At 41.1% G+C, this 21,379-nt stretch overlaps 1 protein-coding gene across 1 annotated transcript in view; it reads right to left on the reverse strand.

Annotated features, from left to right (window-relative positions):
• ACBD6 (acyl-CoA binding domain containing 6) overlaps positions 1 to 21,379 on the reverse strand; it is a 134,643-nt gene that overhangs the window by 51,851 nt on the left and 61,413 nt on the right. Inside the window, exon 6 of the mRNA XM_037034970.1 lies at positions 13,092 to 13,181. Coding sequence (XP_036890865.1) covers positions 13,092 to 13,181 — 90 coding nt within the window. The remainder of the gene's footprint in view (positions 1 to 13,091; positions 13,182 to 21,379) is intronic.

The following is a 21,379-nucleotide window of genomic DNA, read 5'->3' on the forward strand; positions in this document are numbered from 1 at the left end:
CTGCAAAGAACTCAGAGAAGATACAGCCCAAGGGCTCACCCTCGACTGTGATGCACCGAAGAACACGGCGGGGTTGACGTGGCTGGGCGAGGATGGCTGTGGGGCGGCGGCGTGTGCAAGGCCTAGACTGCCTGGTTGTTTGTTCTGCTTAAAAATATCTTCTCTATAAAACCTTGATATTTCCACTTTAGTTTGATAAACTAACTGGAAACTTACCAATCAGGGATCATTTGTTACTGGAAAACTTGGATTTGAACCTTGACATTGCAGCAGCTGTGTGACTTTGGATTATTATGTGGAGAAATTCATCTCACAGGTTATTGTAAGGAAAAAGAGACCAATATGTAGATATACCTTGAGTGATTATTTGAAAAATAACAAGCGCTCAGCCAATAGGATTATATGTAAATTTGTACCCCTCCTTTAGAACCAAAATCGTATCTGATAATTCTAAAGAGTGGGTAGTGACTCGTATAGGGATGGGTTGGTCTCCTCTGACTGTCTCCACCCTAACTCCAGCCACAGAGGGTGACACTGAGGGGCTGGCCAGTGAAAATCGGGTTTGGAGTTACTAACCTGGCATGACAGACTTATGTGCAGACATTTTATAAATTTGAGATTTTCATCTTCCCACCACCCCTCAACCCCAACTGACCCAGTCATATTTCTAGAGTCGAAGCTTACTGTTTTAAAAATCTACAGTTAATTTCAGTGGCCCAGATTTAGGAACTTCCGAGATATCCGAAGGACGCTCACCACCTTCGTGAGGTGAGAAACGCTAGACGACACAGCCGGGCCACAGAGGCGGCCCTTCGAGAGCCAGTCGTGAAAGCTGAGGGCTGATGCACAGGTAAGAACTACTGGAGCTCAGGTGGCAAACGCAAGGCCCGTGGGCTGAACCTCCACCTTGTTTTATCCGGCCCGGCACCTTGTTTCTACCCGGTGGCAGCACCGAGCCCTTAGAGGTAAGGGGTAGTTACATTTACACAGTCCTCAAGTTACATTCAGCCCTTTGAAGGCAACTGCGAGGCTGATGTGTCCCTGGTGAAAATGAGTCAGACACTCCTGTACTAGAGGTTTTTGATAGCAGAATCATTTAGATACTGAGGCAGCAGTTAAATTTTGACATTAAAGGAAGACTGATCTGTCATCATTCCGCAGGGTGAAAAAAGTCACGTTGGTGAGCTGCCACAAGAACACGCGGATGAAGGACTGGCAGTCTGGACCAGGTCAGTGTCGGTGGAGATGCGACAGGTGCTGCGAAGCTCTCCACGCCTCACAAGACTGATGACTGCGGATCTCAGTGGTTGCTGCCCAGTCAGATGGTAGCTGAGGCTCAGTGGCAATACTGTTACTCATGATAGGTGGAATGCAAAGTTTTATACTGATTAAATAATAGCAATTATTATTATGGATAAATGATAATATAACACATAAAAGAACAGCTAAGCTTTTGACAACGAAGTAGAAATTAAAAGTACGAACAGAATGGGACAGAGGAAAACCTTTCCCGGTAACACACTGGCCTGATGGTTTTATTACACAGGGTTCTTTTTGTTGTTATTTTTCTATGAAAATATTTCTATATGTAGAAAGGTAGAGACCTATTACTCATATTTAATCATCGATAATGTTTTGCCATGTTTTCTTTCATTTAACTTTTCTGTATATGTTTTTGCTGAAGCAGATAGAGAAATAATAACCATCAAGACATCTTGTCCCTAAAGGTATCCGTGTGCACCTAAGAACAAGGAAAATTCCTACACAACCACAATACCATTACCAAACTTAAACTAACACTAACTCCTTAATGCTAGCATTAACACGGGCCTCTTTAACTTTTACAGTTATATACAAATCAAGACAACATGGTGGTGTGTTATGCCCTTCCCCCAAAGCAATTCCATACACTCTTTTTGAATTATTAATGGAAAAGTTAGCTCTCAAGATTAATCAACTTTGCAAATCCTTTGGCTCTTACTGGCAATATGATAGAAACTCCTTTGTGACTTAAAAAAAAACAAACGTGTCACTAGGGCACGTTCATTGGGTCATACCAAAGAGAAGGCACTGGCGTTTCACACATACTGCTTCCTTGAGACTTTCAAGAGTTCTTGAAAGTAGCACTTCTTCCCAAGGGTCACGGGTGAGGACTGAACATCAGCAAGAACCATGGCATGCTCAAGACTGCCCTTAACAGAACCAGGACCTCTGGCCACTGTCAGATAATCTGTCACCATAAGCTACTTGTATCCAAGCCAGATATTTATTGCTATTGATCTGCCTGGTCCTAGCAAAAGACTTTTGTTCTCCCAGACCGGGACTCTGACCTCAATTAAGTTATGAATTTCAATCCGATAGACTGTTCCACTTACCCTCCTGCTCCCCCTGACTGGATTAATTAGAATTAGCTGGGCCGAGAGTCACCCCGAGCTCCTCGTGGATCATGTTATTTTAATAATAAATAAAGGAACGGCAGCACCGTACAAGAAGTATTTTGAAAGATTGCTCATCTAGGAGCATCACTCAGGACCTGCCAATATCAATTTCTCTGACTCTGATGACCTCATTTACTTTTTATTTCTTTTTCCTTCGCTGGAATCTCCCCTTTTACTTCAGCTCTCTAAACATGTTCTCTGCATAGAGAAAGTACCACCTGTCATTTTCCCACTTTGCTTACTTTAGGGTTTCATGAAAGAGTAACACATCAAAACAGTCATCTGCAAAGATGTCACTTAAAACATTTAATAATCACAGAGCATCAAGAAAAAAATACCATCATCTAACAAAAATACTACTCTTTAGCTGAATGCACTTTTCTATAGCTGGTTAATGCATTAAAAATAGACAAATCAGAATATCACTGAGAAGGCAATATGTGAGCTTGCAAAGCATAAAAATGTGCAAATATACACATTTTTAATCCATAACCCACTGGGGCAGATTACACACTGACCAATGAGAATTCTAAATCTTGCTGATATCAAATAATAGCCAGTGGGATCAGGATTGGCTAAATAGACCATTCTAACTTTACGACTTACCCCATTTATAAAAAATTATTTTAAAATATAAAGAATATTATATAAGAATACTCACATTCTGGGATGTAGTATTTGGTATTTGATACTGAAATTGTAACATTTTTAGAAAGTATTACAAAGAAAATCCTAAAAACTATTTATATTATCAATTGACGTTTTTGACAAAGTAAAAAACCTTTTACTTCTTTGATCATTAAAATTTTGAGTTTTGAATGGCTCTAGGAACTATTAAGAAAAAAATTAACTAGAATGCCCAGTGAAGTAATAATTTTAATATTAAAAGCAGTGCACAGTCAAACTCTGCCCTCAAAAATACGAAGAATCCAATGTACGTTTGGAAGACATATTCTAAGTGTAAAAGGATGTGCCGTAACATTGTGGACCAGGGATTTATCGAGCTCAGTGGCGATACTGTTAAATACAGAGATTTAAAAAGGAAAGTGTTCTCATCAAATAATCTTGTGGGAAAGAAATCGGTATATATGAAAAGAACCCCTATAAGAAAAGATAAAACAGCCATACATTTTATGAGCACAGCTGTTGGATTTAATCACCATCCCCTCACTCTCCCCCACTACCACACGTGCCCTCACCGGGTTCTGCAGATTCCGTAAAGCTCAACTCTTTTCAGAGAGGAGTTTTACGTCTCCCTTGGAAAGGTTCTATACTTGAGCTCAAGTACCAGTAAACATTTCTTCCTCAGCACCCAAAACACACCAGCAATCTAGGAAGGAAGTAAAATGGGTCCGAGGGCTGGACTCTGCAGAATCGGGGATTAAAGAAGTAATTTGAAGGCTAAGGTTATTTTCATAATGATCCACTCAGCAGGAAAAGGAGATCAAACGACAAAATGTATTGTGTTTTGGCCCAGGGCGTCTGTTTTCACACCTGACTTTCATTAATTGCACTTTTAAGTGGAATTAAAGCAATTCTCCAGCAAATCATACAGGTGATTTAACACATTAGCCCAGACTTTCCAAATGACCCCTTAATTAGGGTCACAGGGACAACACATGAGGGAAAACAGAGAAACTCAATATATTTACACCTTCATTTACAGTTGAAATATTTTCAATTGTAGACCATGACATTATATAAATGGTGTGGAACTACATTAAAATCAGAGATCTAAAAATCTCAAACATTATTTGAAAAACTTATAAAAAGTAAACAGTTTATGGCAACAAAGATTGAATATTTAAGAATAAATTTAACAAGAAATGTGCAAAACTTATATGATGAAAAAATTTTAAATACTGAAATACACACAGACTTGATTAAATGAAAAACTGTCTCCTACACTTGGATAGGACGACTCAATGTCAGTTCTCCTTAATTTATAAATTCAGTGCAATCCCTTCCCAAAATACCAACACACGATTTTATGGAGTTATACAAACTGATACTAAAATTCATGTAAAACAAACACTCAAGAAGAGCCAGGAAAACATTTAAAGGGAAACACTCTGTTGGAGAAATAGCAGTTCTAGACATTAATATCTATGAAACCTCTTTTGTAAATAATTGCATTACTGCATGAACTGACAAAGAGACCAACCGAATAGACTATGAAATCCAGAATTAGACCCAAATGTATGACAAAGTGGCATTTCAAATCACTGGGGAATTGACTTCTAAATAAATAATGCTGGGACAACTGGGAAGCCATTTGGAAAAAGACAGGTCCATCTCACAACCATGAATGGAGAGATCTAAATGTGCAATAACAAACCATGTAAATACTAGAAGGAAACATGGGTAAATTCCCTTTTAACCTCAGTATTAGAGAAAGCTTTTAAACCATGACTTAAAATCCAGAGGTGATAAGCAGACAGATAAATTTGACTACATAAAAATAAAAAATTTTATATGACCAAAGATACCATAAAAAAAGTCAAAACAAAACTGGAAAACTAGGGGAAAATATCTGCAGCAAATACCACAGAAAGTGGCTAATACCTTTGAAACAACTATTAAAAATTCGGCTATAACAGGCCAAGAACCTGATAGAAAAATGTGAAGAGACAATACCAAAAAGGAACATAAAAATGACCTTCAAACCCATGAAAAAAGCCACAACTCACACACGCAAAGCACAACACACTGAGACCCCACTTCTCCACCAGCTCAGTGCACATCTGAGACTGAGACAGGGCAGCACGATGACAGGACTCGTGGAACGGGCTCTCGTACACTGTCACTGGGAAGGTGGTTTGGTGTGACCCTTCCGGAGGGAAATTTGTCAACACCTGGAAAAGAGGGCACTTACCCTTCTGACCCAGCAATGCTACCTTCGGGGATCTGTCCCAGAGGTACGGTCTCACCTCATGTGGGGACATCTTTGCTCGCTTCAGGCTCTGTAATACCCTCTGGTCCCTCCTTAAAGTGTGCATGTCACATGGCACCTGGCCAACCCACTCCTGTACTGTCCTCCTCAGGGAGGGAGCAGGGCTCCTTCCACTGCGACACGAGAGGGGGCGAGTGGGCAAACTGCCCTGCCGGCCATGAACGACCAAGGCCCACTCCTGAGGCTGATCTCGTTCTACCTCTTCTCTGTGTGAGCACAGCACCGCTCCCCCCAGGGCTCAACTGCATTGTGTCTTCCTCGGCAACTCAGGCACCACGGTGCGACGGGCAGCAGTGTCCCTACTTCTCTTTCTGGTGCTGGCACAGTGACGACCTTGCTATGCTGCACGTGGCTGGAGTCGTCCCCAGGACCAGTACTCGGTGCACGGTACCCTCCGCCCACGAGACGGATAACCGATGCCCAGTGCTCTACTCAACAGTTGGGTCCAGAACAGAGAGTAACTTTTCCATGGAGAGGTTTCTTTGGTCACACACACACACACACACGCACACACACACACGCACACGCACAATTATGGAATAATGGTCATTCCTCTAATGGTTTTTGCTTTTACTAATATTAAATTTATTTCTCACTTCTGTTTTGTGCCTTTCTTCATATACTTCATATACATATTGATGTATGACATTTCAATTTGAAGTGTAAAAAAAGATCACCTTAGAAGTGATTTAATGTGACATAAAATTAGTTTAATGTCATTCCAACAAGAATTCCATGGCCTTAAGGAATGGCTACTGAAAAAGGTAAGATACATCTAAACTAAAAATGCCCCTCTTGAGAGAAAAATTGTTGAAAAACAAGAAAAATTGAAAGACTACATTAAGTGACTACATGACTGTGTTGAAAACATGACATTTCAGTCAAGTCTTGTTTTGTTTAAGTGTGTGTAATTTTATATCCTAGCCCAAATTATATCTCTGTGTGTTTATGTATCAAATGGTTTTTGGAGCTACTCCTAAGCTCAATGATTTATATTCCCCAAATCTTCAAGGAAGAAGGTATTCTGAAAAGATGCATCCAATTTATCTTACAGTCTCTCATATTTTCTCACATATAACATGTATTCCACTACTGTCCTCAGTTAGATAAGCTATAAAAAACAATAAAAAGCTTTTTGAAAAACACTGAATGACATGACAAAGTGGTCACTACTCAAGCAAAAAAGAAGCGCCCACACCACACGCGTGACTGGCACCTGGCTCAGGCAGGGTGGGAGAACACGCCCCAGACTACCTTTCCCACCACCGCCGCCACCTGCTCGGGTAAACCGAGAAAGAAAACGACCATAGGAAGACACCTGAGAGTCCTGGAAGCCAAAGGGACGGATGGAACTAAAACACAGAGCTATTCTGAGGACAGCGGGCCCTCCCCTGCAGCTTCCGCAGTGGGGACACTGGCCGACCTGCGCACAGGCTGGAACTCAACAGAGGTGCAAACGAGTGGTGGTGCCGGGGGACACAAAATCAGAACTTTGGAAGGTTGGGTGGGGGTGGCTGGACAAGTCAGCCACCCCAGAAGTCCCAAACACAAGGCACTGTGCTCTTACACGATTTATTTTATGGGTTCGGGGGCCGTGTAGGAAGCCAGAGTCTCTAAAAACAAACACAAGACGCGTCTGTTGTTTGGCTGTGCCTGAAAGACACAGTCCTGCTTGAGGAGGAGGACCTGCCTCCAACACAAATCTCAGGCTGAACACATCCCCGAGGTGCGAGGCAGGAAGCTGGAGAACGAAGCTCAAAGCAGAAACATCGGACCGAATCTTCCCCCGTTTTCTGGGCCCGGGAGGCAGAGACGCACAGGCCTACAAGCAGAAGCCCTAGCGAACCTTCCACAAGACACAGAGGACAGCAGAGGTGGACCGGGTCCGACTAAAGTTCCAACCCAGCCCCAGCCAGCTCAGGCCCTCACTGGCCTCAGGTGCCAGCCCCCTCAATCTATCTATCTGACAGAGAATACAGGGTACCTTCTTTTGGGGAACATAACATTGACTTCAGTTATGGTCCTTCGTATGTCTGTGTAACATACCATAACCATTATGAGATACAACACTTCCTCTTCCTTTCTGGAACAGTAAGTTTTACATCCATTAGATGATGCCGAGGGAGACGGGTGCCTCTGTGGGGTGGGAGGGCAGTGGAGAGGAGCGCTCTGACGGTCCTGTACAAGTGTCAGAGACCAAGAGGGGTGAAGGAGACAGCCCCACAGAAGGCTGGCATGGTGCTGCACGCTGAAGCCTACGCCGAGTGAGGAAGGCACTCGCATGGCAAAGCGACCCGACTCAAGGGGGCAGAGACCAAGAAGCGCCAGGAGGGCATCCTCCGGAAAGGCGGTCCGGGCGGACTGTTCGAGTTTCGGTATGAGGAGGGCATCCGTGCAGGAGAGACGGGTACCCATGGGGAGACCGATCAAGTCCGTCAGTACAACAAGACACTGGGAGTTGGGCTCCTCACGGTCACCAGAAAAGGGAGTTACGGATATGGAAGGAGAGACCTGGGTGAATCCCGTGGTACTCACTGCACTGGGCCAAAGAGCAAGGTTAACTCGAAAACACCGAAACTCTCCAGAGTAGGTTCTTCTATCATAATAGAGTCAAACTAAAAGTGAAAATGGAAAGAAAACTGCTGGCAATTAAACAACACACATCTGGGTAACCCATGATGCAAAGAAAAAAAACAGAGTAAAAATTATAAATGTATTTTGACTAGAGGATAATAGATCAAAAGCTGCTAAATGCATTCGAAGTAGTGCATAAAGAGAAATTTATACCTCTGAGTACACCTGTTAGAAAAGACTAGTTGAAAATCAATGATCTAAGCTTCCATCTCAAGAAGCCAGAGAAAGAACAGCAAATTAAATCCAAAAAAGCAGAGGGAAATAATACAGAGCAGAAATCATGACAGACCCCAAAGTGCCATGGAGACAATCCACAAACTAAAAGCCCATCCCTTTGAAAACATTAATACAGTCGACAAACCCTTAGCAAGAACAATCAGTAAAAAATAAATTAACAACATCAGAGACTAAAAAACAAGATATCACCACACACCCTAAGAGACACTAAAAAATACCAAGACAATATTAGGAATAACTGTAGGTCAATATTTTATAACTTAAGATGAAATGGACAAATCTTTGAAAAACCCAGCTTATTAAAACTGGCAAAAGAAAAACATTTAAAAAATGTGAACAATTTTGCATCTGTTGAAGAAACTGAGTATATAATTTAAAGCCTTCCTGGGTCACATGACCTCACTGGTGAAGTCAACCACGTACAATATTAATTGATCTATAGGATTTGTTATCAAATGTCCCTGCACAGGTTTTAGAATGGCTGACCCCGGTGTCACTGTATGTGTGTGGAACCGGGTACCGTTCACTGGCACTGCCGCTTTACCTCCTGCCCGGCTGCAGTAGGCAGCGCTTCCCTTCCCCCACCGGGGCAGTGCCAGGAGAGATTAAAAGAAAAATGCCAAAAAGCTCTGATCCAGGCGGTCATCTCATTTGTCCCACTACTAAGACCATCACCTAGGCAAACCCCCAGCCTCCCTCCTGCACTCACACGGGTCAGGTGTCTGTCATGAAATGTCCTCCCTTTGAGGTCAGTACTGTTGGTCCTTCCCAAGCTGGTTCTGCCCCTGGAAAGACTTCAGACTGGTGCGAGGATGGCAACCCAAATTACCAATGATGATTTGATGATCTGGTGATCAAAGGGGCTGGCCCCGAGTCCATTCTTCCCCACAGCAGACTTTGCTCTCAAAAAACTTTACTTGCCGTGGGTTTTCCCCACTCAATAACGACCGCAACAACATGGGCTCAGGGTCTGAAGAGACGTTCCCCAAAGAACATGTAAAAATGGCCAACAAGCACATAAAAGATGCCCAGTGTCACTAACCACGAGGGAAATGGACATCAAAACCACCACGAGATGCCATGAGCTGTACAGGCACAGCTGTCACCCAAGGCAAACGACAGAGATGACACGGGTGTGGAGAAATGGGAACTCTCACACACGACAGCTGGCGGGGATGTAAGATGGACACCGGTCTCTTCGAAAACCACAAACAGGTCCTCAAAAGTTTAAACACACAGTTGCTACACGACCCAGCTACTCTGTTCCTGAGAAAGAGCGAACAGAAATGAAAATACGTGTGTACACTCCCAGGTTCAGGAATGTTCTCAGACACCTTATTCATAATAGCCAAAACTAAAGGGAAAATGCCCCTAAAAACTAAATGTCTACCAACGGCAGAAGGGGTAAATGGTGGTCTATGCTGAATGAAATGTGAAATGTTACACGGCAGTAAAAATAAAGGAACAAATGATATCTGTAAGCACATGCGTGACTGTCACAGAAGTTATACTGAGCTGCGACGCCAGATCCAAAAGAACGTATGTTATGTGATCCCAATATTCAAATTTCAGGAGGAGGGAGAACTAATGAATGGATGTGTGAGAATTCAGAGTGACAGGTGCCTCAGAGAGGGACAGGGAGGACTGACAGTGACAGAGAGCAGGTTAGGAAAGACTTTTGGGGGTTCTAGAAAGATTCTAACTGGGCAGTAGTTGCATATATACAATGATGCCCATACATATGTTACTTTGGTTAAAGCTGTGGCAAATAAAATAAAAAAGTACATGTATATAAAATGCATTAAGTTGTAGCCTTAAGATTTTTGTACTAAACGTGCCTCAGTGAATGTGTTTTGTATCCAATTATTCTAAATAATGAAGGAAACTACTCTATGTAGCATATTGCACCAAATATCTTTAAAATGTCATATATGTGTGAGCAGCGAAAGTAGAGATGAGAAGGCAACGTATTCAGGTTGCATAGAGGGAAGGTTGAGAGTGTGGGCTCTGGAGCCAGATGGCAGGTTCCAATCTCGATTTCACCGCTTAGTAGCTCTATGACTTCCCAAAGCCCCGGCTTCTCCATCAGTAGAACACAGAAAATAACACACCCACCCTGGACGGATGTGATGACTAAAAGAAACAATACCCATAAACGCTCGGTGCGTTGTAAACACTAAAACACTGCTTTACATCTGTCCCCACCCCCACATAACAGAATTACAGATGGCTTTGTTCGTTGCTGTACACTTTACTTGTGATCTGTTCTGTTCTTTTTAGATGATGAACTCAATTCCAATCTACAGAACTGGGAAGCTACCCTCCAGGCCGCCATTCAAGTCTCCTGAAGAGAGACTCCTGACTCCAGCAGCAGCAGGGCAGCCTTGGGGGGGGTGGGGGGGTGGCTGTGGTCTTCATTTTAAGCCCCACAACAGCCAGGTAAAATCTAGGATTGTCATGACCCCCATTCTGTTGTTTTTCAGTACTTGAAAATGGTATCTGAATTTCGTGACACCCAGGGCACAGTGCAGACACCTAACACAACCAATGCTTCTTCTACCTTTCCCTCTACCCCGCTATTTCCTTAATGCTACTTTACAATAAATCCCAGAAAACCTAGCAATAAATCTTCAGCATTCAAATACTTTTTAATGTGCTTTGGGAATAGCTTCAGCCTTTCTCCAGGGCCTGAAAGATCACAGTTACTCACGGGGTCTGCAGGGTGTATGTGTGTATATTTAACCCATACCCTAATCTGAAATGCGGTTAAGAGCCTAGCTTTCAGAGTTGAACTAAAAATCAATACCAGGCAGTGGAAAAGACAAAACTGTGTCCGTAACACTGCCAGATAACAAATGAAATCTATAAAGGATCTTTCTAAAAAAATAAAATGAAAAGTTCCAATTCCATCAGAGTCACGGAACGCAGAAACTGCAGGGCAATGAAAGTATGGAAGACACAGTGAAGGGTAAAAATGACAGGAGAACACAGTAGACTGTGACACATCTCTGATAGTACTACATCGCTAGTAGTACTCAGTTGTAGGCTAATGGTAAAAATTAGTCTTCAGATACCTGATCACATCAGCCTGTCTCAGCTGGGCTAGTAGCCGAGATCTGTGGCCACGCAAGTACTTCTAACAAAATTGATTTTCTTTTTTGGCAACCAATAGGCCAGTCAATAATAATTTTGTTTAAGAAAGACTGAGTCATGAGAGAGATGTACCTTTACTTGCATTTATTATGTTTGTATTGTCTATATTTTAAAAGAGTTTTCAATAATAAAACCAAAGAAGAAATTACAAGGGGGAAGCTATGCTGAGAGCTCATTTCCAAAAGCCCTCTGACTCGAAAGCATGTCAGCAACCCAAACTGACAAAGCCAGAGTCCCCAACTGAAACTGGATCGTGCGAGTGAGGACTGCAGATAACAAAGGAAAATCAAGGGTGGGTCAGTATAAAGTGGTCATGTGACCACGAAGAGGACAAGGAAAACACTGGCCAGGAATATGGTTCTAACTGATCCACCCTGAAAACCTACGTGAACTTTCACTTTGCATTAATGCTGATATTCAATAAAGAGTGTCCCATGTGGCCACATAAGGCAGTTTTTGGACCGTCTGCCTTATGTCACCCACAAATAGAATATAGGAGACCTGCAGGCAAAAGCCTCAGGCTATGCCTAACTTGGGGACATTTCCTTCCAAAATACTCTGAAGAAAACCAAAACACTAAGTCAAAAAGATACATGCACCCCTATGCTCACTGTAAAAATGTTACAGTTATTGTAAAAAAAAGTGTTATTTACAATTGCTAAAATATGGAAGCCACCCGAGTATCCATCAATAAACAACTGAACAAACACGACTCGGCCATAAAAAAGAATAAGGTCTTACCACTTGCAACAATATCGACGGACCTAGAGGGGACTGTGCTAAGTGAAGTAAGTCAGAGGAAAACAAAGACCATATAAGTTCACTTATAAGTGGAATCTACAGAACAAAACAAATAAATAAACAAAATAGAAAAAGTTCATAGATAGTGAACCAGCTGAAGGCTGCCAGATGGGAGGGAGGTGGGACGATGGGTACAAGGGGGGCGGATTAAGAAATACAAACTGGCAGTTACAAAATAGTCATGGGAATATAAAGCACAACATAAGGAAAATAGTTAATAATATTGCAGTAACTATGTGGGGTGCTACTTTACATAATCACTTCATAAATTATATAACTGTCTAACCACTATGCTACATACCTGAAACAAATATAAAATAATATTGAATGTCAACTGTAATTTAAAAACAAAAACAATTTTAAAATACTGCCCAGCAATCCAAACGAAATAAAAGACACAAGGGCACCAGCAGTTTCCTTATTTTTTAACTTACTGATGGCCGTGGGGGTTGGGGAAACAGGGGTTTGAAAGATGATTTCAGAGTTCACACAGAAAAATAAGTAAGCAAAAATAACAGGAGTAATTCCAATCAAGTAGGGAAGGAATCTACCCTAAAAGATAATACAACGTAGTTTGAAGCTATAATGCTTTAAAAAGCGCAGCAGAAGTACACGGACAGAAAAGCACAGCCGTAGTCCAGAAGAAGAGGACAAGAATACACCGAGGGGGACAGGTAGTGACTGCCTAGTGGGCGCCAGGTGTCCTTTTGCGGGGATGGAAATGTTGTGGGACAAGACAGTAGTGATGGCTGTACAACACCGTTAGATGTACCAATGCCACCGACTTGCACACTTTACCATAGTTAGTGGTGAGTTTTATGTTCTGTGGATTTGACCTCAATTTTTCAAACAAGATTCCTCTTCACCACTCTTACCTGAGAGTTAACATCAGCTCTGTGTTGTAGCAAGACTGTAACTAGTTCCTTATGTCCCCGATCACATGCCCAGTGGAGCAGAGCTCTGCCCTGAAACACACACAGAGAAATATATTTGTTATTACAGGTCGGGGGGGCATACACAAGATACGATGTTTTAAGAAAGACAAAGTAGTATGTAAAATGGGCTAACTGTTCTGAGGATGACTGACGGAATATGCTCTGTGGGAAAAGCAGCGAACTTCCGGAATGGGCTAGAAACTCCAAGCTCCATGTGTGGACCCGCTGCGTTCTGGCCCAGGGCCACCTGGCAGCCCAGCCGGTTCCCCCCCTCCACAGTGGAGTCCGACGGGCAGCAGTGGCAGCGGCCCCGACGACGTCTGGTAAAGGAACGAGCCGCAAGACGGAGCCTTGTGCGGTTCAAGCTACTATTTTATGAAGGTAAATGACAGGTTTCTTAAATTTCACGTTCACCACTTCTGGTGAATGAAATTTGATGGATTAAAAAATGAGTACTTAAACGTGGGTAGAGTAAAATCTGAATTTACTCAAGTTTATTCCTTAAAATGTAAGAAAATTGAATCAGTTTGAAAGCAAGCATTTTCCCTTAATATCCCAAATTTACACCTTCCAATATCTCAAAAACACTAGTATAGTCTACTTGGTGTCTATCTTCAAATGCTGACTCTGAAAGCCACTTGTGAAAAAGAACAGATGATTAGTGGTTAGGAAAGAAAGTATCAAATATGAAACATCACTTTAACTTGTCTACCAAGGAAGCTGGGCTACCGTCGATGTGTTCATTCTATTCTGCACCATCAGGAAATCCGGGTTCAGGTCATGGAAGAAGCCTGCCTGGGCCAGCGGGCAAACAAAACCCCCAGAGCTAAGGGCTTCTCTTTAGAAAGGAGTGACGTACGGCTTATCACTGCTTTTTGAGGGTGGTAGGGATGTTGTTATTTTTAAGAGCTGGAATGTTTTTCCACATCAAGTGGAAGTCCCTGCTTCATGTCATTTTCAAAAAGATGTAAGTAGGACAAAGCAGGACAAAGATAGTTTTAGAGGAAAAAGCACTTTTCAAGAAAGCTTTTCTAAACCCACTTACACTCTTTATCTTCCAGGCTCTTTTCAAGCACCTGTTGGTCCAACTAATTAGACCAGGACCTACTCTTGAAAAAATAAACAAAAAAACAAAGACAACTTCTTCCCTACTAATTGTTCTTTTCTTTCACTTGCTCAACTTACTTTTATTTATTTGTGAAGATGTTTTCCAACAGGCTTACACAAAATCCAAACAGGAAATTAAAATGAGCAAATCATTCAAAATTTGCTGTAGTAACAAAACCGTTTTGGTCGGAGCCCACTAAGGATTTTTTTTAAATGGATACAATTGTAAAAGCTGAGTAGACCAGGCGCTGCCAGGTTTCCTGGGTTAAAATTTCTGTGAGTGTGCCCCGGCTGGTGTAGCTCAGTGGATTGAACGTGGGCCTGCGAACCACATGATCACGGTTCGATTCCCAGTCAGGGCACATGTCTGGGTTGCAGGCTAGTTCCCAGCAGGGGACTCACGAGAGGCAATCAAACATTGATATTTCTCTCCTTCTCTCCTTCCCTTCCCCTCTAAAGATAAATAAATAAAATCTTTAATAAAATAAAATAAACCCTCCCCTTATAAAAAAAATTTCTGTGAGTGTGATGCCCTGATGTTTCCAGGGCACCGACTTCAAACTCTCCATACACATAATTAGATATTCTAATAAGACTCTCAGAACAAACCAATTTACAAAATCTTCTATAGTTCAGTGTAACTGTTTCACAGCTTTTACATTCAAATAATCAAATAAAACTTCAAAGTCTCTGTCATTTTGAGTTTGAACTTTAAGTGTACATTTTATGGCTATAAAGTTAAACTATTAACAAGAATTACTACATAGTTAAAATGATGTGTGATATACTTCCACAGGGCACCTACCAGAACTACCTAACAGTTAAGTAAGAAAACATAATATTAATTTATCTAGTACTTTTACCACAAGATGTATAGATAATTTCTGCTCCACCAGGTTCTTGATTTCTCCTTAGAATTAACCCAATAGGGTTATATCGATTAATACTAAATTATAAATCCTCAGCTGTTTCGATGGGAAAGCAGACAAGCAACACATTTTACTGCTAATGGGAGTTATATTTTAAATTTCCCATATGTGGTGCCAAAAACTTACTTTATGGGAAACACCTATGACTGGACCTCAGGGGTGACTCTCGCTCTGGACGTGTTTTCCAGAAGGGCGGCGCCCACACGCAATGCTTTAGGGAGGATGAGGTGCCCTCGGACACCCACACTGAGCTTTCTAACACGCTGCTCGACCTGCGATGTAATTAATTTTTGTAACACATTATTTTAATGGTACACTAATTAACCTTGAATTAGAGCAAGTTCTCTGACGATGACTTTCTGTAGAAGTGCTGAAGGTATCTACATTAAGACTGCCTAATGATTAATATTTTTATGCAGTATTAAAGAAGCTCAACAAGAAGCTCAGGATTAAACATACTTGTAAGTAAGCACAGGTAAAATAAAAATGAATCAGGCTTTGGAATTTTTGTCTTCATAATATTTTCCCCCACATTTTTTATTGTTGTTTAAGTACAGGTGTCTCCATATGCCCCCGACCCGTTATCCCCACTTCCCCGCGTTGGTTTTGTCCATGTGTCCTTTACGCATGAGCAGAAACCAGCACAGCCAGGCGTTTGAATGTGGGATGACACCTCACTTCTTCCAATCATAAAGTTCCCATAAACATGCTCTCATTTAAGATTATCAGTTCAAGCAATAACACAGCCAATACTTTACAGAGACACTGTCCTCACAACCATTTAAGAACAAATCAGGAACTGATAAATACCTGTGGTTCCCTTCCTTTTTCTAAAACAAAAACAAAAACAAACAAAAAAAACACGAATTAGGTGCACATTAAAGCTGTATCTGCTTAAAGACTTTATCCAAATTACGAAGTATCTCGCCTATTTTTATACATAATTAACTTCTATAAATGATATAATCTCACGTTTAAGTTTACTTTTTACCAATGCCACAGAAGCTGACAATTCTTTGTGTCTCGTTTTAACAACCCTTCTGCAAAACATGCCCCAGAAGTATCTAGGAGATGGGGGAAGCCATTACTGTTCAAAGGAATCTCTGTTAGGGTACCAGACAATCACAGACACTGTGCGGAGAGCTCTGGAGAAATTCTCAAACTCAAATACAGGAAAGCCCTGGAGGGAAAAAGAGTTCTCATCTATTAACCAAACAAGGGTGCTGACACTGTCCTACCGCAGACAGACAAACGACTCTAAAGTGCTTTGAAGGCGCGGGTAGCAGCTAACCTATTAAGTGGTATTACTTTCATACCTGCTGGAACATACAGAGTGGGCCATAATATTTTAAATGCTTCTTTGATATCCTTAGTTACTTGTCCTCGAGCCATGTAATTTTTAAAAAATTATAGTTTCGCTGGGATATTGCTAATTAAGAGATTACATTATAAACCAAGTCTTGGTGTTCTTATGGTGTCTGGAGAACGGGCACAAAGCATGCGCAGTGCACGTACCGTGGACAAAAACACGGACAACTGGCAGGTTTTAATTTCTAGGAGGTGTCACCTTGCCACTGTACCAAAGATGGTATGATACAATTCTGCCTAATAGCAAATGAAGCACTGCAAACAGGTCGCCGTGAATTTCTCTCTGCAAAACATTGTTTCGCTGTACTACTGTAGTAGAGACTTCCTTGCTCCCAATAATCTGTAACGACTCTGTGTCCTCTGTCCGGCCTTCATCCTCTCCCCTCTGCTGCTGCTACTGCTTAATGTAGCAGCTGCTACCGTGAGAACTGCCCCCACAACCGCCAGAAACTGCACGGTGCCTCCTACTTCCACCTCCTTCTCAACAGGGAGCCGACAATGTCATTTCAAAAACTTAGAGACAGGAGGAAGGTTGGAAGGTGGTTTAAGATCTCAGGGAAGCCAGGAGCTCCCTGTGGGGTAATCAATTTGCCAGCATTACAGAGAAAATCACACATGAATATGGGTGATATACATTTAAAATCAGCAACTACTTGATCTCTTCCACTGGCTAAGGTCTAAGGCAGAGAGAAATGGTGTTGCTGAGTTACCAGGGACTTTTTAAAAAATCCCTTCACATGCATTTACCAAGCCATAATGTTAGTGGCTTAAGAGTGGAGGGATAAGCAAGGGAGATCTGACTTCATCCTGTGTGAGACAAGTAGTTACAGCAACAATAAGTCGCCATGGAATCAGCCCAGATGTCCACCGTGGACAACAGGTAAGTTACAATGTATGCCCGTGACGGAATACTGCTTAGCGGTACAGAGGAAACAGTGCCTTCTGCACTATGGATGAAGCCCAGAAGCATTATGATAAATTAAAGTAGCCTCATATGAAAAAGTACATATAATAATTCCATTTGTGTAAAATTTGGGAACAAGCCAAACCAATCTACGGTAGAAGAATGACTTGCACAGTTGTTACCTTTGTGGAATTAGGGGAGAGAACCACCGGGAAGGAGTGTGACGAACTTCCCAAGGTGACAGCCAGGGGTAAGGGCCTCTGTCTTCATGGGAGTTTTGATGACACAGGTACATGCGTTTGTCAAAATTATTCAGATGTGCACTTACGATGTGTGCATTTCAATGTCCATGTCATCTTCACAGAGAAACTAAGCTAACACTGACTGCTAATTAATGATACGCATGTTGAAGCATTTAGAAGGAAGTATCTTCAAAATACTCTGATCCAAAATCTATCAAAATGTAAGACTGATAGATGAACAGAGGTGGGTGCATACGGATAAAACAACACAGTAAAATATCAGTGGTAGAATGTAGGTGGGTAGGAATATAGACAATTACTATAAAATGCAAATTCTTTGAAATTTTTTATAATTAAGTGTTAGAAAAAAAGCACACAAAAACGGGTACGCCCATGTTCATAGCAGCGTTATTCAAAATAGCCAAAATCTGAAAGCAACCCAAACGTCCATGATGATTTGGGACAAACAAAATGCAACCTGTACTCACAATGGAATGGTGTGCACTTTTAAAAAGGGAGGAAATTCTGACCCACGCTACAGCATGGATGAACCTTGACGACAGTACACTGTGAAATCAGCCAGTCACAGAAGGACACATACTGTATGATTCCATCTCCATGAGGTATCGAGGGCAGACATATTCACGGAGATAGAACATAGAGTGGGGAGTGTGCGGGATGGTGAGGGGGGCGAGTTGGTGTTTATGAGAGCAGGGTTTCATCTGGACAAGGCGAGAAAGTTCTGGAGACAAATGTTGGTGATGTTTGCATAACAATGTGAATGAACTTAGTGCCACGGAACTATACAACTTAAAAATGGTTAAAATTTCAAATTTTATGTTATGCATATTTCACCACAATAAAAAATAGTCAAAGCTCATAAGAAATAAACTACTTTCACTATTTTGTATTAAATATGAGCTTCTGATGTAAAGTACTGCCATATGCTTGATTTTTAAATGGTGTTAATGCCCATGAGCATAATTTGACATTTCTCAGTGAGTAGTGTGAATGAACAAAGTTCTTTCAAATTAATATTTCAACCAACTATACAACCAAAATAATGCATACTCAAATGTAAAAAGTTATTTAAGAGGATGCATTTTATTCTTCCTTTCTCAAACCTTAAATAAAAGCATAAATTTAGCCTCAGTATACAGACTCGACCTCCTCAAACTTCTTTGTTAGGTTAACGCTAACAGTGTTGCCAGATGTTCCCACAGTTTCTCAAGACAAAAGCACATAAACAGTGTTCTGACATGACCCACGGGTTGAAAACAAGGTGAGAAGGGGAAGAAACGGTATCAACAGAAAGGTGGTCTCCTTCAATAAACTCAAAGAAAATGGCGTAGCAACTGTACCTGCAAATGGATGGAAAGGAAAGAACTTAGAAGTATTTCAATAAAGGAAGAATTTGGGAGTGCATCACATAAGAATCTATGGAAAACCAATGAAGCCGATGAATGCTTTTTGGGGGGAGGGGGAGAATGAGGGCTTGCACCGATTAATGCACTCTATTTTGTTCAAATACTATCACATTGCTACCTTGGTCCTAAAGATTTGTTTATATTAAAGATTAAAAATATTATTTAAATATCATCAATAAGTATGTGTTTAATGTCTATCATATATGGCACTGACCTGAGAAATAATGCACGTGACAAGAACTATGCAGATATAATTTGTGTCTGAAGACTGGTAACACATATTCTGTCTGTGCATGTCATAAACACTTTACACATTATTTAAATCATTCTTGACCTTTAAAGGATATTTTTTTTGAAAAACTAACTATTTGGCATGTATGGGGAGCTATATTAACAGTTTAATAATAAAAATTGAATGGTATTTAAAAAATAATAGGCTCTTAGATCTTTTTATCTTTCTCTTCATATTGTCTTTTTTAATTTCGAAATATTTCTGCAAATGGTTAAAAAATAAAACTTGTAATTTGAATAAAAATGAATATACATAGTACATGATGCTATAAACTTGGACCCTAAAACATCTGATAGACAGCTTCCTGAATAGTAAATATAATTACAAAACTTTTTTCTATTACCTGAAATGTAGACAATATCCTAATTACTGTATCAGTAGGAAATACCATGTAGTTTTCTCAAATTAGAAATATGTGCTCTAGTCTATTACTAGTAATTACAACTTGAGTAAATACCAGATATATATCAGGAACTATACAGATGCATAATAAAATAACTTCATTATGGAATACTAATATTTAATCTTACATACGTTCATGTGCTACAATGGTTACAGATCCAAATATATGCATTTCAGGGATAATTGTGCAATAATTGTGTTTATTTCAAATATGTGGGAATGCAAATGTGGCATATTATATGACTATAATTAAATTTCTTTATGTGCTCACAGCAAATTTTAAATGCAATAAATGTGATTTTTAGTCATGTAAGGGCAAGACTGAAAATGAGTTAAACCTGTTGGATAAACATACCATTCATTCATTCATTCATTCATTCATATCCTTACCCGAGGACATGTTTACTGAGTTTAGAGAGAGGTGAAGGGAGGGACAGAGAGAAAGAAACACTGATGTGAGAGAGAAACATCGATCACGCCTCAACCACACACGGAACCCACAACCTAGGTGTGTGCCCTGACCAGGAATTGAGCTCATAACATTTTGGTTTACAGAACATGGTCCAACCAGCTGAGCCGTATCAGTCAGGGCTGGATAAACATATTTAAATAAAGACCTATACCACCCCAAATAATCTTAGGTAATCGGTAGTAGAATATCTCAAGTTCATATATCACATAAATACAAAGATCTGGATGTCCATTATTACATAACTGTAATTGTTATCCAACTTATGGAGAAATATAGTATTTCTGATAAAGGGGTTAATAGTATTTAGCCAGCAACTTAACTTTGAAGTTATATACCTTTAGTCCATCACCAAGGCTTACCAAGTTGTTTTACTTGCTAGAGCTTTAAATACCGTGGAGCAGTACCATTAATTTTATTTAGGGTGTTAAGTTTAATTCTCACTTTAAGCTCTCATCTCCCTCATGTTCTCAAATTAATTCATACAAATCCCTGATTAATAATAAAAGGGCTTGCCATCAGTATTCAAAGCCCAGGCTGAGTTGTCATGGCTGAGGGGGCAGAAATCTGCTCGGAGTGATGAGAGAACCCAGCTGAATTCCTGGCGTCTCAGTCTATGAATGCGTAAGCACTTCATCCAACGTTTGCGCAGTCTGCCGGGGAAGGTGGCTGCGTGGGTAACACACTGAAGTCCTGGGAAGTTACTACATCAGAGCAACTAAGTGACAGACGCAATACATTTTACAAGCGTTCCTTTTATTTTTACACACACACAAATGTGTGTAAAATTAGTGTAAGCTGTCTGTGTTCTGCACATCTGTTGTAGCCCTTCTGCTGCTGTCCAGTGATCTCTGCAAAGGTCGTGTGTGACTCTGGTTTCGGTACTACTTTTATGCATTGATCCAAACCAAAAGTGAGCGAACCCTGGGGCGAACCATGGACTGTGGGTGGCTGTGATGTCTCACTGCAGGCTCCTCCTCAGTGGCAAAAAAACAAAGCACCACTGTGGTGAGTGACGCTGACGGCGGAGGAGGCTGTGCGTGTCTGGGGGCGAGGGTGCACGGAAAATCTCCACCTTCCCCTCAATT

Source organism: Sturnira hondurensis, unplaced genomic scaffold (assembly GCF_014824575.4).
Source record: "Sturnira hondurensis isolate 20B ecotype Veracruz unplaced genomic scaffold, ASM1482457v3 Scaffold0022215, whole genome shotgun sequence".
Classification (NCBI taxonomy): Eukaryota; Metazoa; Chordata; class Mammalia; order Chiroptera; family Phyllostomidae; genus Sturnira; species Sturnira hondurensis.